Raw genomic sequence first — 22,801 nt, 5'->3', positions numbered from 1 at the left:
GGCCGAGTGCACTGTCGGCGCACAGCAATGAGTGAGCAGAGTGAGGAAACACCACAAACAAAAAACACAGCTAAATGGCAATGCAACCAAGAAGGACGAACTAGTCTGCAAAATGTGTTTGGAGGTTGTTTTAATAAAGAGGGCCAACAGAACAAATCTACATGCTCATTTGAAACACTATCACCCTCTTTAGTTTTCACTGCTTGGTAAGAAAAAGGCATCACAACAAGCGGAGCCTTCCTTGTCACGTCAATCGACAATTACAGAGGTGTTCACTTGATGTGAGAAATACAAACAAGACTGCGGAAAAAGAACGTTCCCTCACGGAAAGTGTAGTCCGCTACATTGCTGAAGAAATGAGACAGTTTTTCCTCTGTTTACTGTTATTTGATACTTATTGAAGCCAAATTTTTGTGGCTGCTACTTAATTACTCTATTTTTCTCTATCGTTGTTGAAGTGCAATTGTTTGTGTTACTACAACTTTATACCTCTGTGCCAAAATCCTTAAGTTACTAAGTGCAATTTTTATTTTTTTCTTGAAAAAGACATTTTATTTATTCTGTGTTTCTGTGCGGTATTAAAATTGTTGTCTTTTACTCAAAAGAGGCATGGTCTATTGTTTTTAGTTGTGATTTCTTAAAAAGTATTATTGAATTCAAGAGTAAACACGTATTGCATTTAAATGGGTATACTTGATCTATTAATATATAATGTATTCTCACGGTGTTATTGTAAATTGGTTAAAATATTTTTTGGGTGGGGGGGGGGGAGAGCGCAATAACATCGCAATAATTTATGAGATAATTTATCGCCCACTAAAATTTGTTATCTCGACAGGGTTATGCATATCTGGTATTTCATTATACTACAGTATTTGTGCGGTCCACTTTCCTTTGTTGCACTTGGACTTCTTTGACGTCACGTCCGCGCTATTTTCTGTTAGTGTCGAGTGTTGCTTTCACGTTGGAAGGCGGGGATGAACGCCAGTTAACATTTCAAGAAGGCAGAGAAACAGTAAACGTCGTGGGCTCGGCAATGATCAACTCCCCGTTAGCTCGCTATTAATAAATGTCAGTTGGAAGAAAAAAGTACGGTAATAAATATCAGCTTTAAGAACTATGGTGTGATTGGTGTTACCGGATGAGTAATATTTATCCGTCTATCTTATTTATTGCTTTATTTTATTAATATGGTGTATCATACATGCATTTGGACAGTTTTTTTTTTTTTTAGATTTGGGGGTATTCATGGCTACTTAAAGCATTAATTCTGATTTATGTGGAAATTCAGGTTACGTCGCCAGCTTAGGAATGGAACTCGTCTGTAACCCAGGGACTACCTGTATTTCAAAAGTAGAATTTTCCTTGAAAGATGCTCTTCCAACTATTAGGACTATTATTGTCAGAAAGACAACTTTGAGTCCACCCGCAACAGAGACATACAGTATAAACACAGTTCCTGGTGTATCATTGTAAAATGAATGAGAAATGAAAACAATGGTGGTGTTGAAAGGATTTTTCCTCAAATCAACTAGTCCACATGTGGAGTTTCGTTTAGATATAAATGAGATGAAAACAATGTGATCAGAAAAACATAGTGCTATTGCTTCAAACACACTTCTCCATATTCTTGCATCAATTTTGTCTGCTTCCACAAATACTTATTTTACTTAATATATCTTGCTTATATTACTACCTCATCCCTTGCTACTAGTCACTTATTCACGTTATTCCCAATCTGTGTACCCTTTAAACAATGTTTTATATTAGCCTTATTGTACTTTTGTTCAAGTGGTACACGTTATGACAAAGCTTTAAATTTCGTTTTACTCTGTATCATGACAATAAAGGCTAGTCTAGTCTACGGCTAGACTAGGACTAGTCTACGGCTAGATTAGGACTAGGCCAAGACTAGGACTAGTCTACTTGGTACTACCAATAATGATTTTGGCGGTTGAGTTTGTGAGGGAGTTTTGAATAAATTGTAATTTATTGAAAACAAAAATAGTAATGTCATGATGACTTGACTCCAATGATCCATTTAAGCTAGGCATAGCAAATTTTCATGAACAAAGTGCTTGTGTTCAAACCCAACACTCACAGGTGAATGTGTTGAAAGCATTAAACCAAATCAGCAAATCTATGAGTGGAATAAATATCCACATTGGAAATGAATCAATGTGCTGAGATAAGCTAAATTGGAAAATCCAATTACAATTACTTAAGGGAGGTGAACATAAATTAAAGGTAATTTGCTATATATGAAGTGCTTCTGTATATGCAAAGTGAACCCAATCGATTATATGCTTTATGGAGAACTTTTAAAATTGTCAGTGGTCTGGGCAAAAAAGCCGAGTATTTTGAATCGGTTGAAAATAGAGCATACTCATATGATTTGGATGTACAGTATCTCATAATTCATTTAAGTTTGCAAACTCGCCAGAAAAGACTATGGCTACGTTCAGACCGAATTCCGATTTTTCTTCATATCTGTTTTTTTTTTTTTTTACGTGCCTGTTCAGACTGCCTTTTTCCATTTAGCCCGTACATGTATTACGCATGCGCACTAACTCGCAGTCCGACACAGGCTGAGCAAACAGACCCACATGCGCAGAAGCATCAAAACAAATGACTACACATGCTGGCTCTACGTCATCCTAGGGCAGGGGTCATGAATTAAAAATCCTCTGGGTACGAAATTTAAAAATTACAACAATCTCGGGTCCGGAAATATTTTTAATGCTTCTTTTTTTCCCAAAAATACAAACGTATTTTTACGTGCCCATGCTGATAATTACATCATTCAAAAATGTATATAAAATATAAAAGGTGCATAAAACTAAAAAATTGCTTTAATTGAATCATTAAATAGCAACATAAGAGCATCTTCAAGACTTTTTTTTTTTTTTAAATTGTGGATGCTGACAGGGGGATTTGCTTTATTTTTGGACAGACCTCTTCTTTTTGCTTTCCATCAACAAAGTTTCAGCAACTACACTCATACAATCTTTGACAATCGGTGCGTCACTGAAAGACTTTTTGTTTTGACCCACGCTATTCTGAGGGAGAATTCATTTGCGCGTTGCTGTGCAGGGAATAAATGAACCATGAGCCTTGAGGTGCGATCACATTGAGCCCTTAATTCCGCTATTTTTTGAGAACGGATGGCAGAGTTCATTGGGAAACTTTGCAAAAAAAGCTGCATGCTTCGTCTCGGTGTGGCCTTTTCAAATTGCTGCTTTTTACAAGCGCTACCGTCTCTGAATGAGTCTCAGATGAGGCATGGCGGTCTTGTGCTGCCGCCAGGTAAAATGAACAAAAATGTGTTGGTCCATTCCTCCTTAAACACTCTGTTGTCTGCATCAATCTTGCGTAGTTTTGAGCACGCCATTTGTCGTACCTTTTCGCCTCTTCCTCCAACTTCATTCGGCTCAGTTTTTGGCTGTCACTCCGCGGAGTCTGGAAAGCGACAGTGAGACATGCTGTTCTAAAAATAACTTTCAAATGCTTCACTCCCATTGGCTGGCTCACACGCGTCACCGCTAAGGTTTTTGTTTGTTGCCCGCCTCCACTCTGCAAACCCGTAGAAAAAAAAAGATTTTTGTTGTTGCAACGTGTATTAGTCCAGACAGCTTGAGATCCGGTCCAGACGGCTTGGGGGTCCGGAACCGGACCGAGGTCCGCGGTTCCGTGACCTCTGTCCTAGGGTGATCATATTTTGATTTTTAAAGAGAGGACACAAATAACAGAGAAATATAATCCCCGTTTAGTTTTATAGTCAGTTCATATGTATTGATATGACGCATGTACGCACTGTGCGTGCATGATGCCTACACATACGGTCGGTTTGGCCTGACTCTCGGCCATATAAGCAATATTGAAATACTGCTCATTTGGCGTACAGAAAGAAAATCGAGCATTCTCAGGCTTATGCTTTTCCCCCCATTAAATTTTTTTATGACTGTGTCAAGCCGGCTTCCTTAAAGCTGAGTTCAAACTAGGCGGTAACACTAATGTACAGATTCATTGCTGCCGTCCTCCATGCCTCTCTCGCTCTTTGCTTACGTAATTGCTGCATGAATTCCGATTTGGGAGACTTGAAAGTGCAGACCGCATTCAAAAACTTGGAAAAATTTCACCCAGATTAGATTTTACCCGCATTCGATAGTGACCTAGATCGTATTTGAATTAGTCCACGTTTATGCGACCTGTCCCGTTCAAACCGTCAAGTTAATGCCTAACTCGAGTCGGGAAAAACACGAAAAAATCTGAGTTGTGCAGGATGAACCTAGCCTAGCCTTCAAATTAGAGGACTGACGTGAAACTCAGCAGACTGAGATGATTTGGTTTCTTTGGGTCACTGACTCAAAAAAGTGGTAAAATCTCAAACTTCATTGGTTCAGTTTAAAAACTCAAGTGAGCTGTCTCACCAGAAACACCGAGGACACAGTTCACCTCCAAATTTCGCTTAAAACCGTGATAATCCTTCACTTTCTGAGGGGTGTATATTTACTGCTAGTCTGTAAGTAGTGCATGTTTCCTGCAAGCAGATTACAACGCCACGGGCATACAAACACGGAGGAAATGGAAAAGGAAGCTCTAGCAGCTTGTGTTATTATTCCTGGTGAGACCTCAGTCATTTCTCCATGGCAGGGGGCGAGTAGGGAGCCTTCAAGGGTTAAGTCCGGCAGGACTTAGTGATGATTATATATGGCTTTACCCGGAATATAGGGCTCAAATATTTGTGCGTGTGTGTCATTTGGGGCACTTCCCAACTGACCTAGAGTCTCGCACAACCGCCACATCACATGCATAACACAGCAATCAGTATGCAGACATGACCTCTTCAACTATCTCATCTTCATCTCTTAAAATAATCCATATAGTGCTTTCATTACCCGAGCACACACGTACGCACACGCACATACTTTGGTGTGTATGCCTAGGCACACGGCGTAATGACTTTTAAAAGGGCTTTCTTATCAGCTGTGATGTCTGCATGCTGAAGATCACGCTCACCTTAGCTGCCTTCTTTCACTGGCGCAGGGCTGTGCTCAGACTGACTAAACTAATGTTGATACCTTGCTATTTACTACCATGAAACTCAACTCGAATGGAGTAAGTGGAGGGAAGGTGGAGGTAAGAATGCAGTTACTTTGTGGTGTATAGCGATATACAGTGCCCTCCATAACTATTGGCACCCTTGGTTAAGATGTGTTTTTTAGCTTCTAATAATTTTTTTATTCAAATAATATGGGACCTTAATGGAAAAAAAGAGAAAAATCCAACCTTCAATACAAGTGCATTTATTCAGTGGGGAAAAAATCCCACAAAGAAATAATTATTTGACATCAAATAACGTGTGTCACAATTATTAGCACCCCTGGTGGTAATACTTTGTACAACCCCCTTTTGCCAACAAAACAGCACCTAATCTTCTCCTATAATGTTTCACAAGCTTGGTTTTGTGTCTGGTGAACCATTTCTGTGTAGATTTTGCCATATGTTTGGGGCCATTGTCTTGCTGAAAGACCCAGTGACGACCCATCTTTAGATTTCGGGCAGAGGGCAACAGAAGGGAAACAGCCCCACAGCATCACTGACCCACCCCCATACTTCACAGTGGGTATGAGGTGCTTTTCAGCATGCGTATCTTTCGTGGCACGCCAGACCCACTTAGGGTGTGGGTCTCATCAGACCAAAGCACACCCTGACCGTGTGCTTTGGTCAGATAAGACCAAGATTGAGCTTTTTGGCAACAAACACTTTAAGTGGGTCTGGCGTGCCACGAAAGATGCGCATGCTGAAAAACACCTCATACCCACTGTGAAGTATGGGGGTGGGTCAGTGATGCTGTGGGGCTGTTTCGCTTCTAAAGGCCCTGGGAACCTTGTTAGGGTGCATTGCATCATGAATGCTTTGAAATACCAGGACATTTTAAATCGAAATCTGTTGCCCTCTGCCCGAAAGCTGAAGATGGGTCGTCACTGGGTCTTTCAGCAAGACAATGACCCTAAAAATATGGCCAAATCTACACAGAAATGGTTCACCAGGCACAAAATCGAGCTTGTGAAACATTATAGGAGAAGATTAGGTGCTGTTTTGTTGGCAAAAGGGGGTTGTACAAAGTATTAACCCCAGGGGTGCTAATAATTGTGACACACAATATTTGATGTCAAATAATTATTTCTATATGTGGGATTTTTTCCCCACTGAATAAATGTACTTGTATTGAAGGTTGGATTTTTCTCTTTTTTTCCATTAAGGCCCCATATTATTTGAATTAAACACAAATATTAGAAGCTAAAAAACACATCTTAACCAGGGGTGCCAATAATTATGGAGGGCACTGTAACTGTACATGCTATGCTACCCACACATTTATATTAAAAAAAAAAATTGAAATAAAACAACAGCATATCTTAAACAAAAATACAGCAGGATTAAAATGACAAGGCCTCCTTTATTTCCAGTTTTCAAACTTGTGTTGCTGTATGTTTTCTGTCTAGACACCTATTAATTTGTTGTTCACAGTTGGTTAGTCTCTGCTGTAACGAACGTGGTTCCAGCGAGAATTCATTATAAAGTGTACTGTAGCAACAATCATTTATTCTGGTGTTTCGTGACAATATTTAACAATAGCTTTGCACAAGTTGAACATAGCTTAGCAATCTTCTCCTACATACTGCTATAACTACTCATCTTTCCATCATGATAATGCCACTTGTCAAAATGGAAGCTTGTTAGCCACCAAGGGGGGATGATTAGTGACTTTAGAGGACTGGATGTTCACTGTGTTTAGCCACATAATTTATCTAGACAAAGCTGTGTAAATAAATGAGCTGGCTGCATTGAAGAAGTGCTTGAAGCTACTTTTGCTGACGGATAACAATGTATGACAAAAATAGCCAATATGAACATGTTGGTTGGTCTGGTGATGTTACAGCTACAGAAGTACAGATAAAATCATTATTCGCGAATGAACAAAATCTCCATGTAATCTACCTTAATTTTCAGACTACAAAGGCCGAGTTATACTTCCACGTCAGACCTGCGCCGTCAAGGAAGACCCAATTTACGACCCTGCGCCGTAGCCTGACATGGTCCTATTGATTTTTCAAACCCTAGCGTCACGTTAATGCATGTGACGAGGCGGAAATAGACTGTGATTGTTTCGCTCGGACTTTAGTTTCGGGTTCAGCGCCAAATCACCGCCATTGTAAAACATTATTTTTCTACATGCAAAAATGGACCAAGCCGACGGGAGTATCATCGAAGAGCAAGTCTCGTGAAGACATCATAAAGTTTGCCAAATGGTAAGGTCAGCCATTGAATAAAAAAAATGGAAGAACCACCGAGACGTTTGTGTTCGAAATCGAGGGGCCACACGAAGCGGTGACCCAGTTGGCCAAAAACTGCCAGCTTTTTATCACTTTATGTCGTATTCTTGGTTGGTGCACTTCAATATTTATTGTGTACATATGTTTGCGGTGAGTCTGTGACTTATTTACATGTCACGCTTCAAGTATATGAAGAATAAAGCACTGGTTTGGTTTCAGTAACAGACAATTCACACACGATAGATCATCACTGATTGAGAGTGCCTCGGTGCTTTTTATGATACGTTAACATCAGGGCTTCCAACGCAGTTTGGGAAGTTACATAGACGCCAGAAATCTGCTATGGCTTCCCACTGACTGGTTGTAGGACACAGCAAACAAATCGGCAAACAAATCGGGCTGGAAGGCTTTGCAGACCTCGAACAAAACGCTGGACGCGGTGCTCGACGCCAGTCTGAAGCTAGCAGCCACAGCTAGCTGGTTTCCACCTGAGGCTAGAACTCCATGCGGCATCAAAAATCGGACGACCGCCTCGAAACCGTCTTCTGCGTCGCCTGCGCCTCAACATTTGTAGGATCAACATTTATTCAATGTTGATGAGATGAAGATCCACATTCAAGCATTCCATCTTGCATTGTTTATTTTTTTCTCCATTAAACTAGACAAGAGGAAGTCAACAAGCATGTCCCAAAACCGTACAAACATATCGTCACACCCCTCTAGTGGCTCGGCGGTGAATTACAGAGCAACGCGTCACCTGGCCGGAGAACTATCTAATGTCGAATGACGCAGTAGTCGCTGCGCCGTCACCGCAATGCGGGAGCATAACTCAGGCTTAAGGCGTACCTGACAATAAGCCGCCACCCACCAAATTTAACACGAAAATAGCATTTGTTCATTAGTAAGCCGCACTGGACTAAAAGCCACAATTGTCCTCACTGTATTATGGGATATTTACACCAAAAGATATTAACCAGTAAAACTTCATTTGACAGCGGCATCACAAGACTGTTTAAGACCACGTGAATCACCATGAAGCTTTGAATCAATTGGCTGCAAAGCTTCATTGCTTCAAGAAGCTTCATTTGGCCATCACTGCTCCCCTGGGAGAGACAGTCAACCTGTGCTGCCAAATGCTGTCAACACTGTTGTCAATAAACATGCATCCGAGCATGCATTGTGACACAACAGATGTAAATAACAATCAAAATTCATGTTCTTTGCGAATTATTTCCTCAGTTAGTGTTCCAGTTGTTTCATTAAATGCTAGTTATGATATTTGGTAACACTTTATTTGACAGTGGCCCCATAAGACACTATAATAATACGCATTAATGAATGCTTATAACAGATGTCATTTAATGTCATCTGACAAATTATTTACTTTTGAATGGATGTAAAAGATCCGAGCTAGACATAAATGAAATTAGTGATTAGTAATTTGCCGGATGACACTTATTGACATCTGTCATAAGCATTCAGTAATAGAGCTGGGAATCTTTGGGCACCTAACGATTCGATTACGATTATGATTCAGAGGCTCTGATTCGATTATGAAGCGATTATTGATGCACCCCCCCCCCCTTTTATTTTTTTTTAATGTTTTGTACATTAGCTCCAAAATTGTTCAAAAATACTCTCAGTCTAAATCAAACTACTATTTCAGTATCAAGTTAACATATAGCAGTAAACAAATATACAAAAACAACAGTAAATAAAAAACTCCAGTCCCCATTCTGTATCAGCAGCTTTAAACTACATTCAATTAATTTAATGTTGTGAATCAACTGTTAAAGTTGTTAAAATTGCTCCCGTTATTCCATAATTTCCCTTTTGTCTACTTTCGACATGTGAAAGTTTTAAAACTATTTTAAAGATAGATTCAAGTCAATATTTTACCGATTTAGGAGTATTTTAGATAAAAAGTTAATTAGGTTTGCTTGGAAGGTTCGCTACAACAGCCTTGCAGGGAAGTGTACTGCTTTAAGATGGCGGCCGTTTACTAACGCCCGCATCTAGCTTTTTGTAGATTGTGCTGCGAAGGCTACCGAACGTTAATGCATCTAGTCCTATATAAATTATATCTACCGTAACATTATGTGGATGTACTTTGTAGCAGCTTTTCGGCAGCAGTCAGTTATGTTCTTGTGTTTTTTTTTATCTCGTGGCATGAGTTGAGTTAGAGCCGTGAGTTGAGCATTGGCATTACCCGAGGGGCCGGGTAATGAGAAGCATGATGTTTAGCTACTCTCGCTCCGTTCCTCATTCGGAAGACCGCGCGGCGCGCTGAGTGTGTTGTACTTCTGCTTTACTTGGCATATTTCAATAATCGGAAATTGGATGTTTGTGAATCGTTCTCGAATCTTCCACGGCCGAATCGCGAATAATCTAAGAATCGGCAATTTTGCACACCTCTATTCAGTAATGCCCACGAAACTGTCATGTCATAATTTTGACACTCTAATGACGCCGCTGCCAAAATAAAGTGTTACCTATTAACCCAAATAAATCAACAAAAATGCTGCAATGCACTTTAAGCCACTGGACTTAAAATACGGGGGAAAAAGTAGCGGCTTAAAGTCCGAAAATTACGATATTTGCTTGACATCAAAATAAGTCATGTACAGTGTTGGGAATAATGCCGTTATAAATAACGCCATTACATAATGGTGTTATTTTTTCAGTAACGGGGTAATCTAACTAATTATTTTTTCTGCCGTTACAATGCCGTTACCATTACTGACGGTCAAAAGCGGTGCGTTACTTTGAATAAATTGAAGAAACTACCAGCTGCAGCGAGTGTACTCTGCTCTGTTTATTTGTCATCCAAGACTCGAGGTGCGTTCAGGTTCATGGCAATGAAAATCGCAAACACACATAGCCTACCTTTGCAAGAACGATGGAGTTGCCGTTTGATACGGTCATAATGAGCAGGTCCTGCACCCATCCGCAGCAAAACTGTTCATAGCTTGGTAGCGATTTGTAATTTCGGAATCGCTGATGAGTTTAGTTACATACACCAAACAATAAATACAGCAGAATGTCCATTTTGCGTAATTGTGGAAGCCCGTTGACATCTTTACTCCATTTGTCTTCGGCTTGCTCGTAAGGGTCAACATTGTTCACATCACATAAGTTTGATCACATATCTGTTCTTCGCCTTAGTAACGGGTTTGTCTCTTTATCGAACTGGCAAGTTAAAGTTTAATGTCCCGCGAGCCAGACCTGCTTCCAATATGGCTGCGTTGTTGTCAAATCTCACGTGATCCCCCATTCTGTGACATAAACGCTCGAGCCCTTAGAGCATGGGTGTCCAAACCTGTCCTCAAGGGCCACTGTGGGTCCTGGTTTTTGTTCCTACCAATCGAGCACAGACAGTTTAACCAATTAAGTTTGTGCTAAAACAAGCAGCATCTGACTGCGGTCAACTGATTATACTTGTGAGACACCAGATTGGTGAAAAGATGTCGTCTTGTTTAGTAGGAACGAAATCCAGCACCCACTGCAGCCCTATGTGGAATAGTTTGGACACCTCTACCTTAGAGTCATGTGTCATGGTAAGCCAATCAGAGCCGGTGTTTTCGCACACAAACCGGAACAGCGCGTGCGGCAAACACACACGCCAAACAGATGCAGAGGGATATGATGGCATAGCATTCAGAGGAAAATTTGTCCTTTACGAGGTGGAGATATAAACGCTATTTCAAGTTCGTCGAAATTAAAGGAAAGAACGCGCATGTAAAGCGTAATTTATGTCCCGGGGCAAAGCTTTTGTCGAAATCTGTGGTAAGCAATTCAAATCTGTTTATTTTTGTTGCCCTTCAAGTGTAGGATAAATCTGTTGCTGGTGAGGTGCAATAAATATTACAAGGTTCTATAACACAACTACCTGTCTGTTCTTTTCTATTCAACTGACTCGAATACTGCTCAGAAAATTTCAAATTCTTTGACATACAACAACTTCTTTTTAAAGTAACTGAAATAGTTACTTTCCCTGGTAATTAGTTACTTTTACTATAGAGTAATTCAGTTACTAACTCAGTTACTTTTTGGAAGAAGTAGTGAGTAACTATAACAAATTACTTTTTTAAAGTAACGTGCCCAGCACTGGTCATGTATTATGATTTTATGAAGATAAATGAATTAAACAATGTGATATGGAGGAGCATTATCAACGCAATCCTACCCGCCACTGGTGTTACGGAGGACCACCAGAGCATCGGGGAAGCCGTCCAGATTATAGTCCCCTATGTGCAATGAAAGAGGCTGGCTGGGTTTCCCTGGCACGAAGCTCCACACCGTCCCGCTATGTTGGAAGTCGAGCAGCACTGGGACCCACTTAAAAGAAAACAAAAAATACAATGAAGATTACTTTTACAATACAGTTAAACAATGATAAAGTTTTCATGTGTGTTGAGGCATTCAAAGCAACCTTCCTGCCATTTCGTACCCAGATTATAAAACTTTTTCACATTTTTTTCAAGTAGGAGTAAGAACACTAAGAAAATCTGGAATCCACCCAAAATATCTGCCTTGTACCAAGATGGTCAACTATTGATTTAATTAAGGGAATTGCCCGAGTCTTTTCTACTATATGTACTCTCTGATGACGGACGTCCGAATATTTTGTTGATCGGTTAAACTGTTGATAGAATTTTGCGAACCTTTCATAGGAAACTAGTGCCTCGTTTTTGCTGCTGACAGTAATATAGTCAATAAGATGTTCCAACTCTGCATTAGAGCATCTGACTGATGGCATTAGTGTGAACAGTAAAAGTAACAGCATAACAACCTTTTATGACACCTCTGCGGTACCATTACCACCTCTCGGTTCCTATGATTTCCGTTTCACCGGACAGAAGGGAAAGTGCCTCATTCTCCTTTCAGACTGATGTTAAATAAAAGTACATGAAACCATTCCAAGCGGGGATGAAAGTTTCAGGTTAATGGCATTGTCGTGGAGAGTGCTACAATTAGCCGAAGGCTGCTAGTTAGAATTACATGCAACGTAATAGGGATGCATGCCGTTAAAGGGGAGGCGGGGAAATATTATAGTCCTTTTGCCATTGCCCTGACACCACTTAATGAGTAGATTTCTATCCTCTCATTGTTCCAGACAGGCTGTGAGTGTGAAATGTTTCATGTCAAATGGAAGTGGCATCCACACATTAGCATAGTTTGAACGGTGTCAGACAGACAGCATCATTTTGAATCACTCTTTTTATTTGGTGACAGTTTCTGTGCATAATTGTTGAGAGGACCCAACACGGTTGTATAAAAAGCACCAGACATCAGTATTAATGTACAGTCATGTGAAAGACATAGGACACCATGTTAAATATTCAGTTCTTTATTAAGAAATGTTCACACACAGTGGGGCAAATAAGTATTTAGCAGGGCTGTCAAAATTATCACGTTAACAGGCGGTAATTAATTTTTTAAAAATTAATCACGTTAAAATATTTGACGCAATTAACGCACATGTCCCGCTCAGATTAAAATGACAGCAGTGTAATGGCCGCTTGTTACTTGTAAAGTTGCACCGATACCGATACCAGTATCGGCAGGGGGCGCCGATCCGGCCCGAATTGGTGGTATCGGTATCGACGAGTACCAACATTTAGGGCGCCGATACCATCTACTGGCGTCACTTGAGCGCAAATGAACTGTCTTTCCCACATGAGCTAACTTCCCAAATCTCGATGTATGACATCTGTATGTTTTTGTCTCGAATTTACAAAACGAAATTATCATCTTCATCTTCGATATTCAGGATTTTCACTACAACGCATATCCGCGATGTTACGCTGCTTTTCTAACATGGCATTCACCAACGACTACCATGCGTAAGCTAACTCCCGCTGGTAGAGCATCAATGGGATCAGAAAGGTTAAGACCGTGAGAGACTAAGCAAACTCATGGTTTCATGATGAACACTGAGTGGCAAATTAAGAACCCCGTACTTCAAACTCGTCCTGTTTATGAAAGTCGATTCTCATATGCTGGTGTTGTGCAGTAATGAGCAGAAGTGACTTCTGTGGCCAGAAAACACTCAAGCGGCGCAGCGCGCACACTAGATATCATCAGATAGCAACCTAGATGTCCTATGTTAGATCCAATGCTAACTCTCGCGCGCACACACTAGATATCATCAAATAGCAACCTAGATGTGCTACATTAGATCCCATGCCATTAGCTGCGTGAGCCCAGAGCGACGCCATATTGTCCATTGATGAATTAGAAACTGCCATGACTGAATGGAAGTTAAGCAGGCCAAATCAATCCATACCAGTGACTATAGATAATGCTGCAAATACTGTTAATTCAGCACGTTACAGATGGACTCGGATCACAAATAGGACGTTTTGCTTATATAGTAAATGTAGCTGCTAAGAGAGCTGCAGCAATCAACAGTGTGCCCCACTTTACAAACAGTAAAGATTGTTCTCAGCACTTATATACAAAATTTCTTCAGATCAGTAAGAAGTGGGAACATAAATGTTATGCACTAAAATGCTTGTTTATATGATGGCACTGTTATTTTTGCTTGTTAGCAAAAAAAATTTTTTTAAATAATAACTGTTGTATTTTCTGCTTCAGAGCATTAAATGTATTGAATTGTATCAAAAATCGTACCGAACCGTGACTTAACTGTATCGTTGCATCCCTTATACATATATATATATTATATATATTTTTGTTGTTGTTGCAAACAGTGGTAACGGAATGGTATCGGTATCGGCCGATACTGCACAGCCAGGTATCTGTATCGGTATCGGGCCCAAAAAATGGTATCGGTGCAACACTAGTTACTTGTTACCTGTTTTTTTGTTGTTTGGCGCCCTCTGCTGGCGCTTGGGTCCAAATGATTTTTTGGGTTTGGGGAGTGAGCATGGAGTAATGACATCAACAATGGCGAGCTACTAGTTTATTCTTTCATTGAAAATTTTACAAATTTTGATAAAACGAAAACATTAAGAGGGGTTTTAATATAAAATTTCTATAACTTGTACTAACATTTATCTTTTAAGAACTACAAGTTTTTCTATCCATGGATTGCTTTAAGAGAATGTTAATAGCATCTTGTTGATTTATTGTTATAATAAACAAATACAGTACTTATGTAACGTATGTTGAATGTATATATCCGTCTTGTGTCTTATCTTTTCATTCCAACAATAATTTACAGAAAAATATGGCATATTTTATAGATGGTTTGAATTGCGATTAATTACGATTAATTAATTTTTAAGCTGTAATTAACTTGATTAAAAATTTTAATCGTTTGACAGCCCTAGTATTTAGTCAACCACTAATTGTGCAAGTTCTCCCACTTGAAAATATTAGAGAGGCCTGTAATTGTCAACATGGGTAAACCTCAATCATGAGAGACAGAATGTGGGGAAAAAAACAAAAACAAAAAAAACAGAAAATCACATTGTTTGATTTTTAAAGAATTTTATTTGCAAATCATGGTGGAAAATAAGTCTTTGGTCAATACCAAAAGTTCATCTCAATACTTTGTTATGTACCCTTTGTTGGCAATAACGGAGGCCAAACGTTTTCTGTAACTCTTCACAAGCTTTTCACACACTTTTGCTGGTATTTTGGCCCATTCCTCCATGCAGGTCTCCTCTAGACCAGTGATGTTTTGGGGCTGTCATTGGGCAACACGGAATTTCAACTCCCTCTACAGATTTTCTATGGGGTTGAGATCTGGAGACTGGCTAGGCCACTCCGGGACCTTGAAATGCTTCTTACGAAGCCACTCCTTTGTTGCCCTGGCTATGTGTTCAATAAGTGCCCTTTACAGGGTTACGTACCAGAAAATGCAATGTACTTGATTCCTGATTTCATATTTTTAAAGCCGTAATATAAAAAGAAAACTGTGTCAACACCTTTTGGCCATGTGCATGGCTTTTCCCATGTGGGAGTACTTGTGCTTGCCACTAAATTGTATTACAATGGCCAATGAGCTCTTGAACAATGTTCACAGTTAGAAGATCGCCGATTAATAAAATATTTAACGGTGAGCCCTCTAGATTTGGCACATTCTAGATTTAGCTCAGATTTAATGGGACTAAAACAGACAATGAAAGATCGATTTAGACGCTGCACAATGTCTGTGTGTGGACTAGCGGGGTGTATAGCCAGATGCTGTGGGTATTAACTATTCATGAATGTTAAACGGAGAGCAGGTGCGACAGGAACTACCGCAGAGATGCTCACCTAAAGTGCAGCTAATAAAGCTAACTAGAAGCAGAATGTCTGAGGACGCAGCGATTAGCAATTATTTTAGCAGCTGGTAACATTAGCTGTAAAGAAGACATGTAAATCATGCAGGTGTCATTGGCAAGTTAAATGGCTAGAAAATGAGTCTGACTCATTAAACGAGGCATCAACATAACACATTTGGAGTTTCCCCTTCAGCGAGCTTTGATATTAACTAAATCACGGCAAACGACTTCCATGAAAGTCCTGACTCAAAATACCTTACAGAGGTAAGATTAGGGATAAAGGTTATGGAGAGAGTTAGTGGTTGGATTTAGGAATTATTCTGTAGATAGTGTTAGCGGTAAAGGTTATATTTAGTGGTTATAAGGGGGGTGTCATATAAAATGGTTATTTGCATGATTTACTTTCACATTTTGAGTGGCTCTGATTGCAGACAGTGCAAAATTAATATCAAACTGCTACGTTTGATCTAGTCTGCAAACTAACGCACAGAATTTGAAGGGTAACTGCATATGTTACAGGTATTAAAATCAAAGCGGTTATGACTTCATTAAACCAAGTGCAATTATGATAACATATGAGCTGTTTATAAGGAACTAACTATTTGTTAATACTGCTCCTGGATGGCTTTCACTTGTAGTTAAAGCTGAGCCTGCCTAACGTTTGGAGTAAAGCTACGATAAACCCAGCTGGTGTGTTTCTCTAGGGGTAAGACTAAACTCAGAAGTTTAATGTGACATTGGTTTGCTCATTAAACAATCGCCCACTGATGGCTTGCAAGGATGACTGTCAGTCTTTAACTGTGAAACGCTATGTACGTAGCACGGTGGGTACATTCAAGTGAATGGAGGCAAGGGAGCCTCTTAATACTAGTATATCTACTGTCTTTTGACAGCAATATCCTCGCTATATTTTTATGGTTAATAATTGATACAGTAACCTGCTTACTTAACGCTGTCACAGGTTTTTTGTTACCTCTGGTGGTTAGTTTTAGGGCCAATGGTTTGGGCGTCTCATGGTAGTGCTATGTTAGAATTAGGGGTTTGGGGTTGTGACCTCAAGACTTATAAATAGAAAACGTTTGATTTCGGTTGTTGTTGTTGCTAAAGGGTAGCCCAACAGTTATCCATTTTTCACAATGGACCAGGGAGCTTAAATACTTATTCCTCTCTTGTAAATAAATAAATTATTTAAAACTGTGTTTTATGTTTACTTGGGGAGCAAATACAAACTTCATCTCTACAATGACAATGTATTATCTAGAGCTGCAGCTATCAAATATTTTAGTAATCGAGTAATCGAGTGAAAATTCTATCGATTAATCGGATAAAACATTTTTAGGTGAAGAGCAATTACAAATATACATGAGAAAACAAGACATTTCATCTAGTATTGAACCATTTTCAGTCAATCAATGTCTTTATTTTCAATGTACATTGTTGAAAACAGCCATCAATTGCATCTCAGATGTAACTAGAATAAAAAAATAAAAATAAAAAAAAAGACTAATTCACTGCTTTCACTCCAAAAACTTTTAGATCATATATATATATATATATATATATATATATATATATATATATATTACATATTATATATATATATATATATATTTTTTTTAATTATGGCATTTATTAGGATCATGGAAGCTTCCACTTGGGGAAAATATATACATACAGTATATCCTGTATATACATAATATAATAAAAATATACAGTACTGTGCAAAAGTTTTAGGCAGGACACCTATATATATTTGGGCTGTCAAAATTATTGCGTTAACGGGCGGTAATTAATTTTTTAAATTAATCACGTTAAAATATTTGACGCAATTAACTCACATGACCCGCTCAGATAGATTAAAATGAAAGCAGCGTACTGTCCGCTTGTTATTTGTTTTTTGTTGTTTGGCGCTCTCTGCTGGCGATTGGGTCCAATGATTTAATGGGATTGGGGAGTGAGCATGGTGTAATTATGGACATCAACAATGGCGAGCTACTAGTTTATATTTTGATTGAAAATTTTACAAATTTTATTGAAACGAAAACATTAAGAGGGGTTTTAATATAACATTTCCTTAACTTGTACTAACATTTATCTTTTAAGAACTACAAGTTTTTCTATCCATGGATCGCTTTAAGAGAACGTTAATAATGTTAATGCCATCTTGTTGATTTATTGTTATAATAAACAAATACAGTACTTAAGTACCGTACGTTGAATGTATATATCAGTCTTGTGTCTTATCTTTTCATTCCAACAATAATTTACAGAAAAATAAGGCATATTTTATAGATGGTTTGAATTGCGATTAATCACGATTAATTCATTTTTAAGATGTAATTAACTCGATTAAAAATTTTAATCATTTGACAGCCCTAGTATATAATATAATATAATATAATATAATATAACATAATATAATATAATATAATATAATATAATATAATATAATATAATATAATATAATATAATATATTTCTTACCTAAAAATTCCATTAACCTCACTCAAAAGTTAGGTGTTTTTCCCATGTGTTTCAATTGAATTTCCATTTGTGTCAAGCTATTTTTAAGTTCTAGTTTAGTTTTAAGTTAGCCTAAACTAAGTCCTGATAGGATTTTGAGTTTTTGCAGTGTTCAAAATAAATGTATTATACCCTGCTGTATTGGAGCACATTAGGGACCAGTGCTACTTGGTGTTTTATCCAGCAATGACTACTGAGCTAAAATTGACAGTTAGCATTATTAAGTTTTTATTTTACACCCTAATCACTCTACAGCGCTATGTTTTCACAGATTAAATAAAGCCTGTATGTAAGACACATTAGCCGCGCATCGACATTGGTCATAATTACCGGTAATAGAAACCTAGCCCTCCGCAAGGCTAACGTTACGTGAGCGAGTGACAGTAACGTTAAACTTATTTATTAGCGCTTGGAAGTCTACTGCTTTAAGATGGCGGCTGTTTACTAACGCCGCTGACTCTGTCATTTTGCATCTAGTTCAACATACATGTGATCTCTATAAGACGCATCAGACGCAACCTGCTACCAACGTAGCATCGTGTGGGCTAGTTTTTAGCAACGTCGGCGTCGTTTGTAGCGGCTGTCGGCTGCACTAAGTTTTATTTATTTGTTTTTTAATTGCTTCTTCCTCTACGCATGTGACATCAGCGCATTGTCCTGCATTAAAAGTAGTCCGGGCAAAACGTGATGCTTAGAGCTGTCCAATTTAAACGATTACCCGAGGTGAATAAAATTACTCGGATCAGTTTTAAACTCGAGTTGCTTGAGTATTCGTTTCAGCTCTATTATCATACTGTTTCATATTGCTTGGAAAAAAACGAGGCGGATAAATGAAGCCTGAACCTAAGTGAAAAAAGTAAAATGGTCTTTGTACGTATTATGGTTCATCTGCATTGCGCGACGATTCAATTAGTGTAGTCTCACCCAGCACCGCAACAGATGGAAATTGAATCAAAACTGATAGCAGACTGTCACATGGATATTCCTTATGGTACACATTACAATCATGTTGAGTGCTTATGGATTAGTTCAGGTCCATTTAAAACGGCAGCATGGCGTTAAAGGGGCTCGGATGTCACTATATGAACATGGCAACGTTAAGATCCAAGTGACCTAGTGAATGGCGACGCTGATGGGATTTATGCTGGCAAGGTAATCTGCTACTTTTTTGCAGTGGTCCTCAAGCAGTTTTGTTGTTTGCTAAATAATTTGCAATAAATTAGGTCGCTTGGAAGCATACATGATAAATGATAAATACAGTGGTATGAAACATTATCTGAACCTTTTGGGATTTCTCGCATTTCTGCATAAAATCAGAGTCAAATGTCATCTGATCTTTGTCAAAATAACAGATGAAAAAACAGTGTCTGCTTTAATTAAAACCACCCACACGTTTATAGGTTTTCCTAACTTAATGAGGATAGTATGCAAACAATGACATAAGAAGAAAAAATAAGTAAGTGAACCATCACATTTAAAATTTTGTGTCCCCCCCTTTGGCAGGAATAATTTCAACCAGACGCTTCGTGTAGCTGCAGATCAGTCTGTCACATCGGTCAGGACTAATCTTGGAGCATTCTTCTCTACAAAACTGCTGTATTTCAGTCAGATTCCTGGGATGTCTGGCATGAATCATTGTCTTTAGGTCATGCCACAGCATCTCAATGGGGTTCAAGTCTGGACTTTGACTTGGGCACTCAAGAATGTGTACTTTGTTCTTCTGAAACCATTCTGAAGTTGATTTACTTCTGTGTTTTGGATCATTGTCTTGTTGCAGCATCCATCAGGTGTTCCTGCAAAACATCCTGACAAACCTTTGAGTTCATTCTTCCATTAATGATTGCAAGTTGTCCAGGCCCTGTGGAAGCAAAACAGCCCCAAATCATGATGCTCCCCCCACCATGCTTCATGGTGGGGATGAGGTGTTGATGTTGCTAAGCTGTTCCATTTTTCCTCCACACATGACGTTGCGTGTTATTCCCAAACAATTCAACTTTGGCTTCATCAGTCCACAAAATATTTTACCAAAACTTCTGTGGAGTGTCCAATTGCCTTTTTGCGAACATTAAACGAGCAACAATGTTTTTTTTTTTTTTTAGACAGCAGTGGCTTACTCTGTGGAGTCCTCCCATGAACACCATTCTTGGCCATAGTTTTACAAAGAGTTGATGTGTGAGATATTGGACTGTGCCAGGGATTACTGTAAATCTTTAGCAGACACTCTAGGTTATTTTTATTTTTTTTTTTACCTCTCTGAGTTTTCTGCTGTGGACTCTTGGCGTCATTTTTGGTTGACGGCCACTCCTTGTGAGAGAAGCAACAGTGCCAAACTTTTTCCATTTGCAGACAACTTCTCTGACTGTCGATTGATGGACATCCAGACTTTTAGAGATGGTTTTGTATCTTTTCCCAGCTTATACAAATCAACAATCCTTGATCGCAGGTCTTCAGACAGCTCTTTTGACCGAGCCACGATGCACATCAGACAATACTTCTCATTAAGACATTTCTAACCAGGTGTGTTTTTTATATTGGGCAGGGCAGCTTTAAGCCACTCATGAGTGATTCGGCACGCACATTTCAAAATTTCAATTTCAAGTTTCAATTGCTCTTTAAGCCTCATTAGGCAGAGGGTTCACTTACTTATTTCCCCCCCGTCTGTCATTGTTTGCATGCTATCCTCATTAAAATAGGAAAACCTATAAATGTCCGGGTGGTTTTAGTTGTAGCAGACACTTTTTTTCATCTGTGTGATGACAAAGATCAGATGACATTTGACGGTGATTTTATGCAGAAATGTGAGAAATTCCAAAAGGTTCAGACATTTTTTCATATCACTGTAGATACTTGCATTGAAAATGTCATTGCATTTGATCCGCACAGTATTGAGAATATATAAAATAAAAATAATAAAAGTAAAATAAAAATATGAATAAAAAAATAAATTGTGAATAAAAACATCTGGTAATTGGAGTAACGTACAGCAGTGCATATACAAAACGAGCAAGCCAGGGGGAGCTTAACAACACGACACAATATTTCAAAATGCAGTGATAGGTAAGAATGTAACGTGTCAGAATGTTGTACAAAAGTGCAGAAAAAGATGTGCAATGTGCAAGCCAGGTAGACATGTTATGTGAGGGATTTTTATTTAACCAGTCTAATGGCCACAGGGTCAAAACTATTTATGAAGCTGGTGATCCTGCACTGCATGCCGCAGAACCTCTTACCAGAGGCCAGCAGGGTAAAATGTCCGTGATGTGGGTGAGAGGGGTCCTTACTGATGTTTGTGGCATGGGATAAGCAGTGCTTCTGTCCAGTATCCTGAATGGAGTGGAGAGAATTTTCTCTGCTGTCCTTGCCACTCTCCTCGCACTGCTCCAGTCGGAGGCGCTGTAGCCTCCACACCACTCAGATGCAGTTAGTCAGGATGCTTTCTGTCTCTAACATCTTGGGTTAAAAGTGTATGACCTTGTACTACAAAGTATAAAGGGGCACAATGTCAACATTAAATGCGATTGGCTGCATGTCATAACCCATCCGATGTTAAAATAACAGGAAAATTATTCAATTTCCCCAATGAAAAAAACTCAGCAAAAGAGTTTTTACAACCAAATAACATAGGATTTTCAGAAAAACAGCCGTAAAACGTGGGCGTCAGACGGAGCCGCACCGCATGTGGCAGCAACATTAAAGCCAAAATGGGGCACAGGAATATACTTGGAAATAAAAGCTGGCAAACTCCCGTCAACTTGTCATAGTGTGCCTGTCGCTTCATTAGGCCAAGAAATTAAAACGCGGGTGGCGGTGCTAAAGTTTTGATATTAACGCCAGGGAGCTGGCATAGGATAGACAAAAAAAACGAGGCAATTGTGTTAGTTTCAAAAGCAGCCGTGTGACAACTAGTGGCTTTTTATGATGCCTCAGACATAATGATGAGGGTAATGTTTATCGCATTAGGAGCGCCACTGAGATAGTGATGGGCAACAGAGTAGGAAACAAGTTGGACGCATTGCATTTTATTATGACAGTAGACTGAAGTGCATGTCAATAGATGCAGTGTCTCAATTGAGAAGCTGCATTTCATGGCTGATTTTAATTGATATTTTGCATAGACTCATGAAACACAATTTCTAAGAGAATAACGTACACTCAGTTTGCGTGTAAGGTATGTACAGTGGGGCAAATAAGCATTTAGTCAACCACCAATTGTGCAAGTTCTCCAACTTGAAAAGATTAGAGAGGCCTGTAATTGTCAACATGGGTAAACCTCAACCATGAGAGACAGAATGTGGAAAAAAACAGAAAATCAAATTGTTTGATTTTCAAAGAATTTATTTCCAAATTAGAGTGGAAGATAAGTATTTGGTCACCGACAAACAAGCAAGATTTCTGGCTGTCAAAGAGGTTTAACTTCTTCTAACGAGGTCTAACGAGGCTCCACTCGTTACCTGTATTAATGGCACCTGTTTTAACTCATTATCGGTATAAAAGACACCTGTCCACAAGTCAGTCAGTCAGACTCCAAACTCCACCATGGCCAAGACCAAAAGGCTGTCAAAGGACACCAGAGACAAAATTGTAGACCTGCGCCAGGCTGGGAAGACTGACTCTGCAATAGGTAAAACGCTTGGTGTAAAGAAATCAACTGTGGGAGCAATTATTAGAAAACGGAAGACATACAAGACCACTGATAATCTCC

General features: G+C 39.1%; 1 protein-coding gene across 1 annotated transcript in view; it reads right to left on the bottom strand.

Moving 5' to 3' along the window:
- Window positions 1-22,801, bottom strand: part of itfg1 (integrin alpha FG-GAP repeat containing 1) — a 303,430-nt gene that overhangs the window by 150,250 nt on the left and 130,379 nt on the right. Inside the window, exon 10 of the mRNA XM_057853607.1 lies at window positions 11,527-11,678. Coding sequence (XP_057709590.1) covers window positions 11,527-11,678 — 152 coding nt within the window. The remainder of the gene's footprint in view (window positions 1-11,526; window positions 11,679-22,801) is intronic.

The sequence above is a fragment of the Corythoichthys intestinalis genome, chromosome 1 (assembly GCF_030265065.1).
Source record: "Corythoichthys intestinalis isolate RoL2023-P3 chromosome 1, ASM3026506v1, whole genome shotgun sequence".
NCBI classification, from domain to species: Eukaryota; Metazoa; Chordata; class Actinopteri; order Syngnathiformes; family Syngnathidae; genus Corythoichthys; species Corythoichthys intestinalis.
Note: the sequence above shows the minus strand (reverse complement) of the source record. Positions and strands in the feature narration are given on the sequence as shown.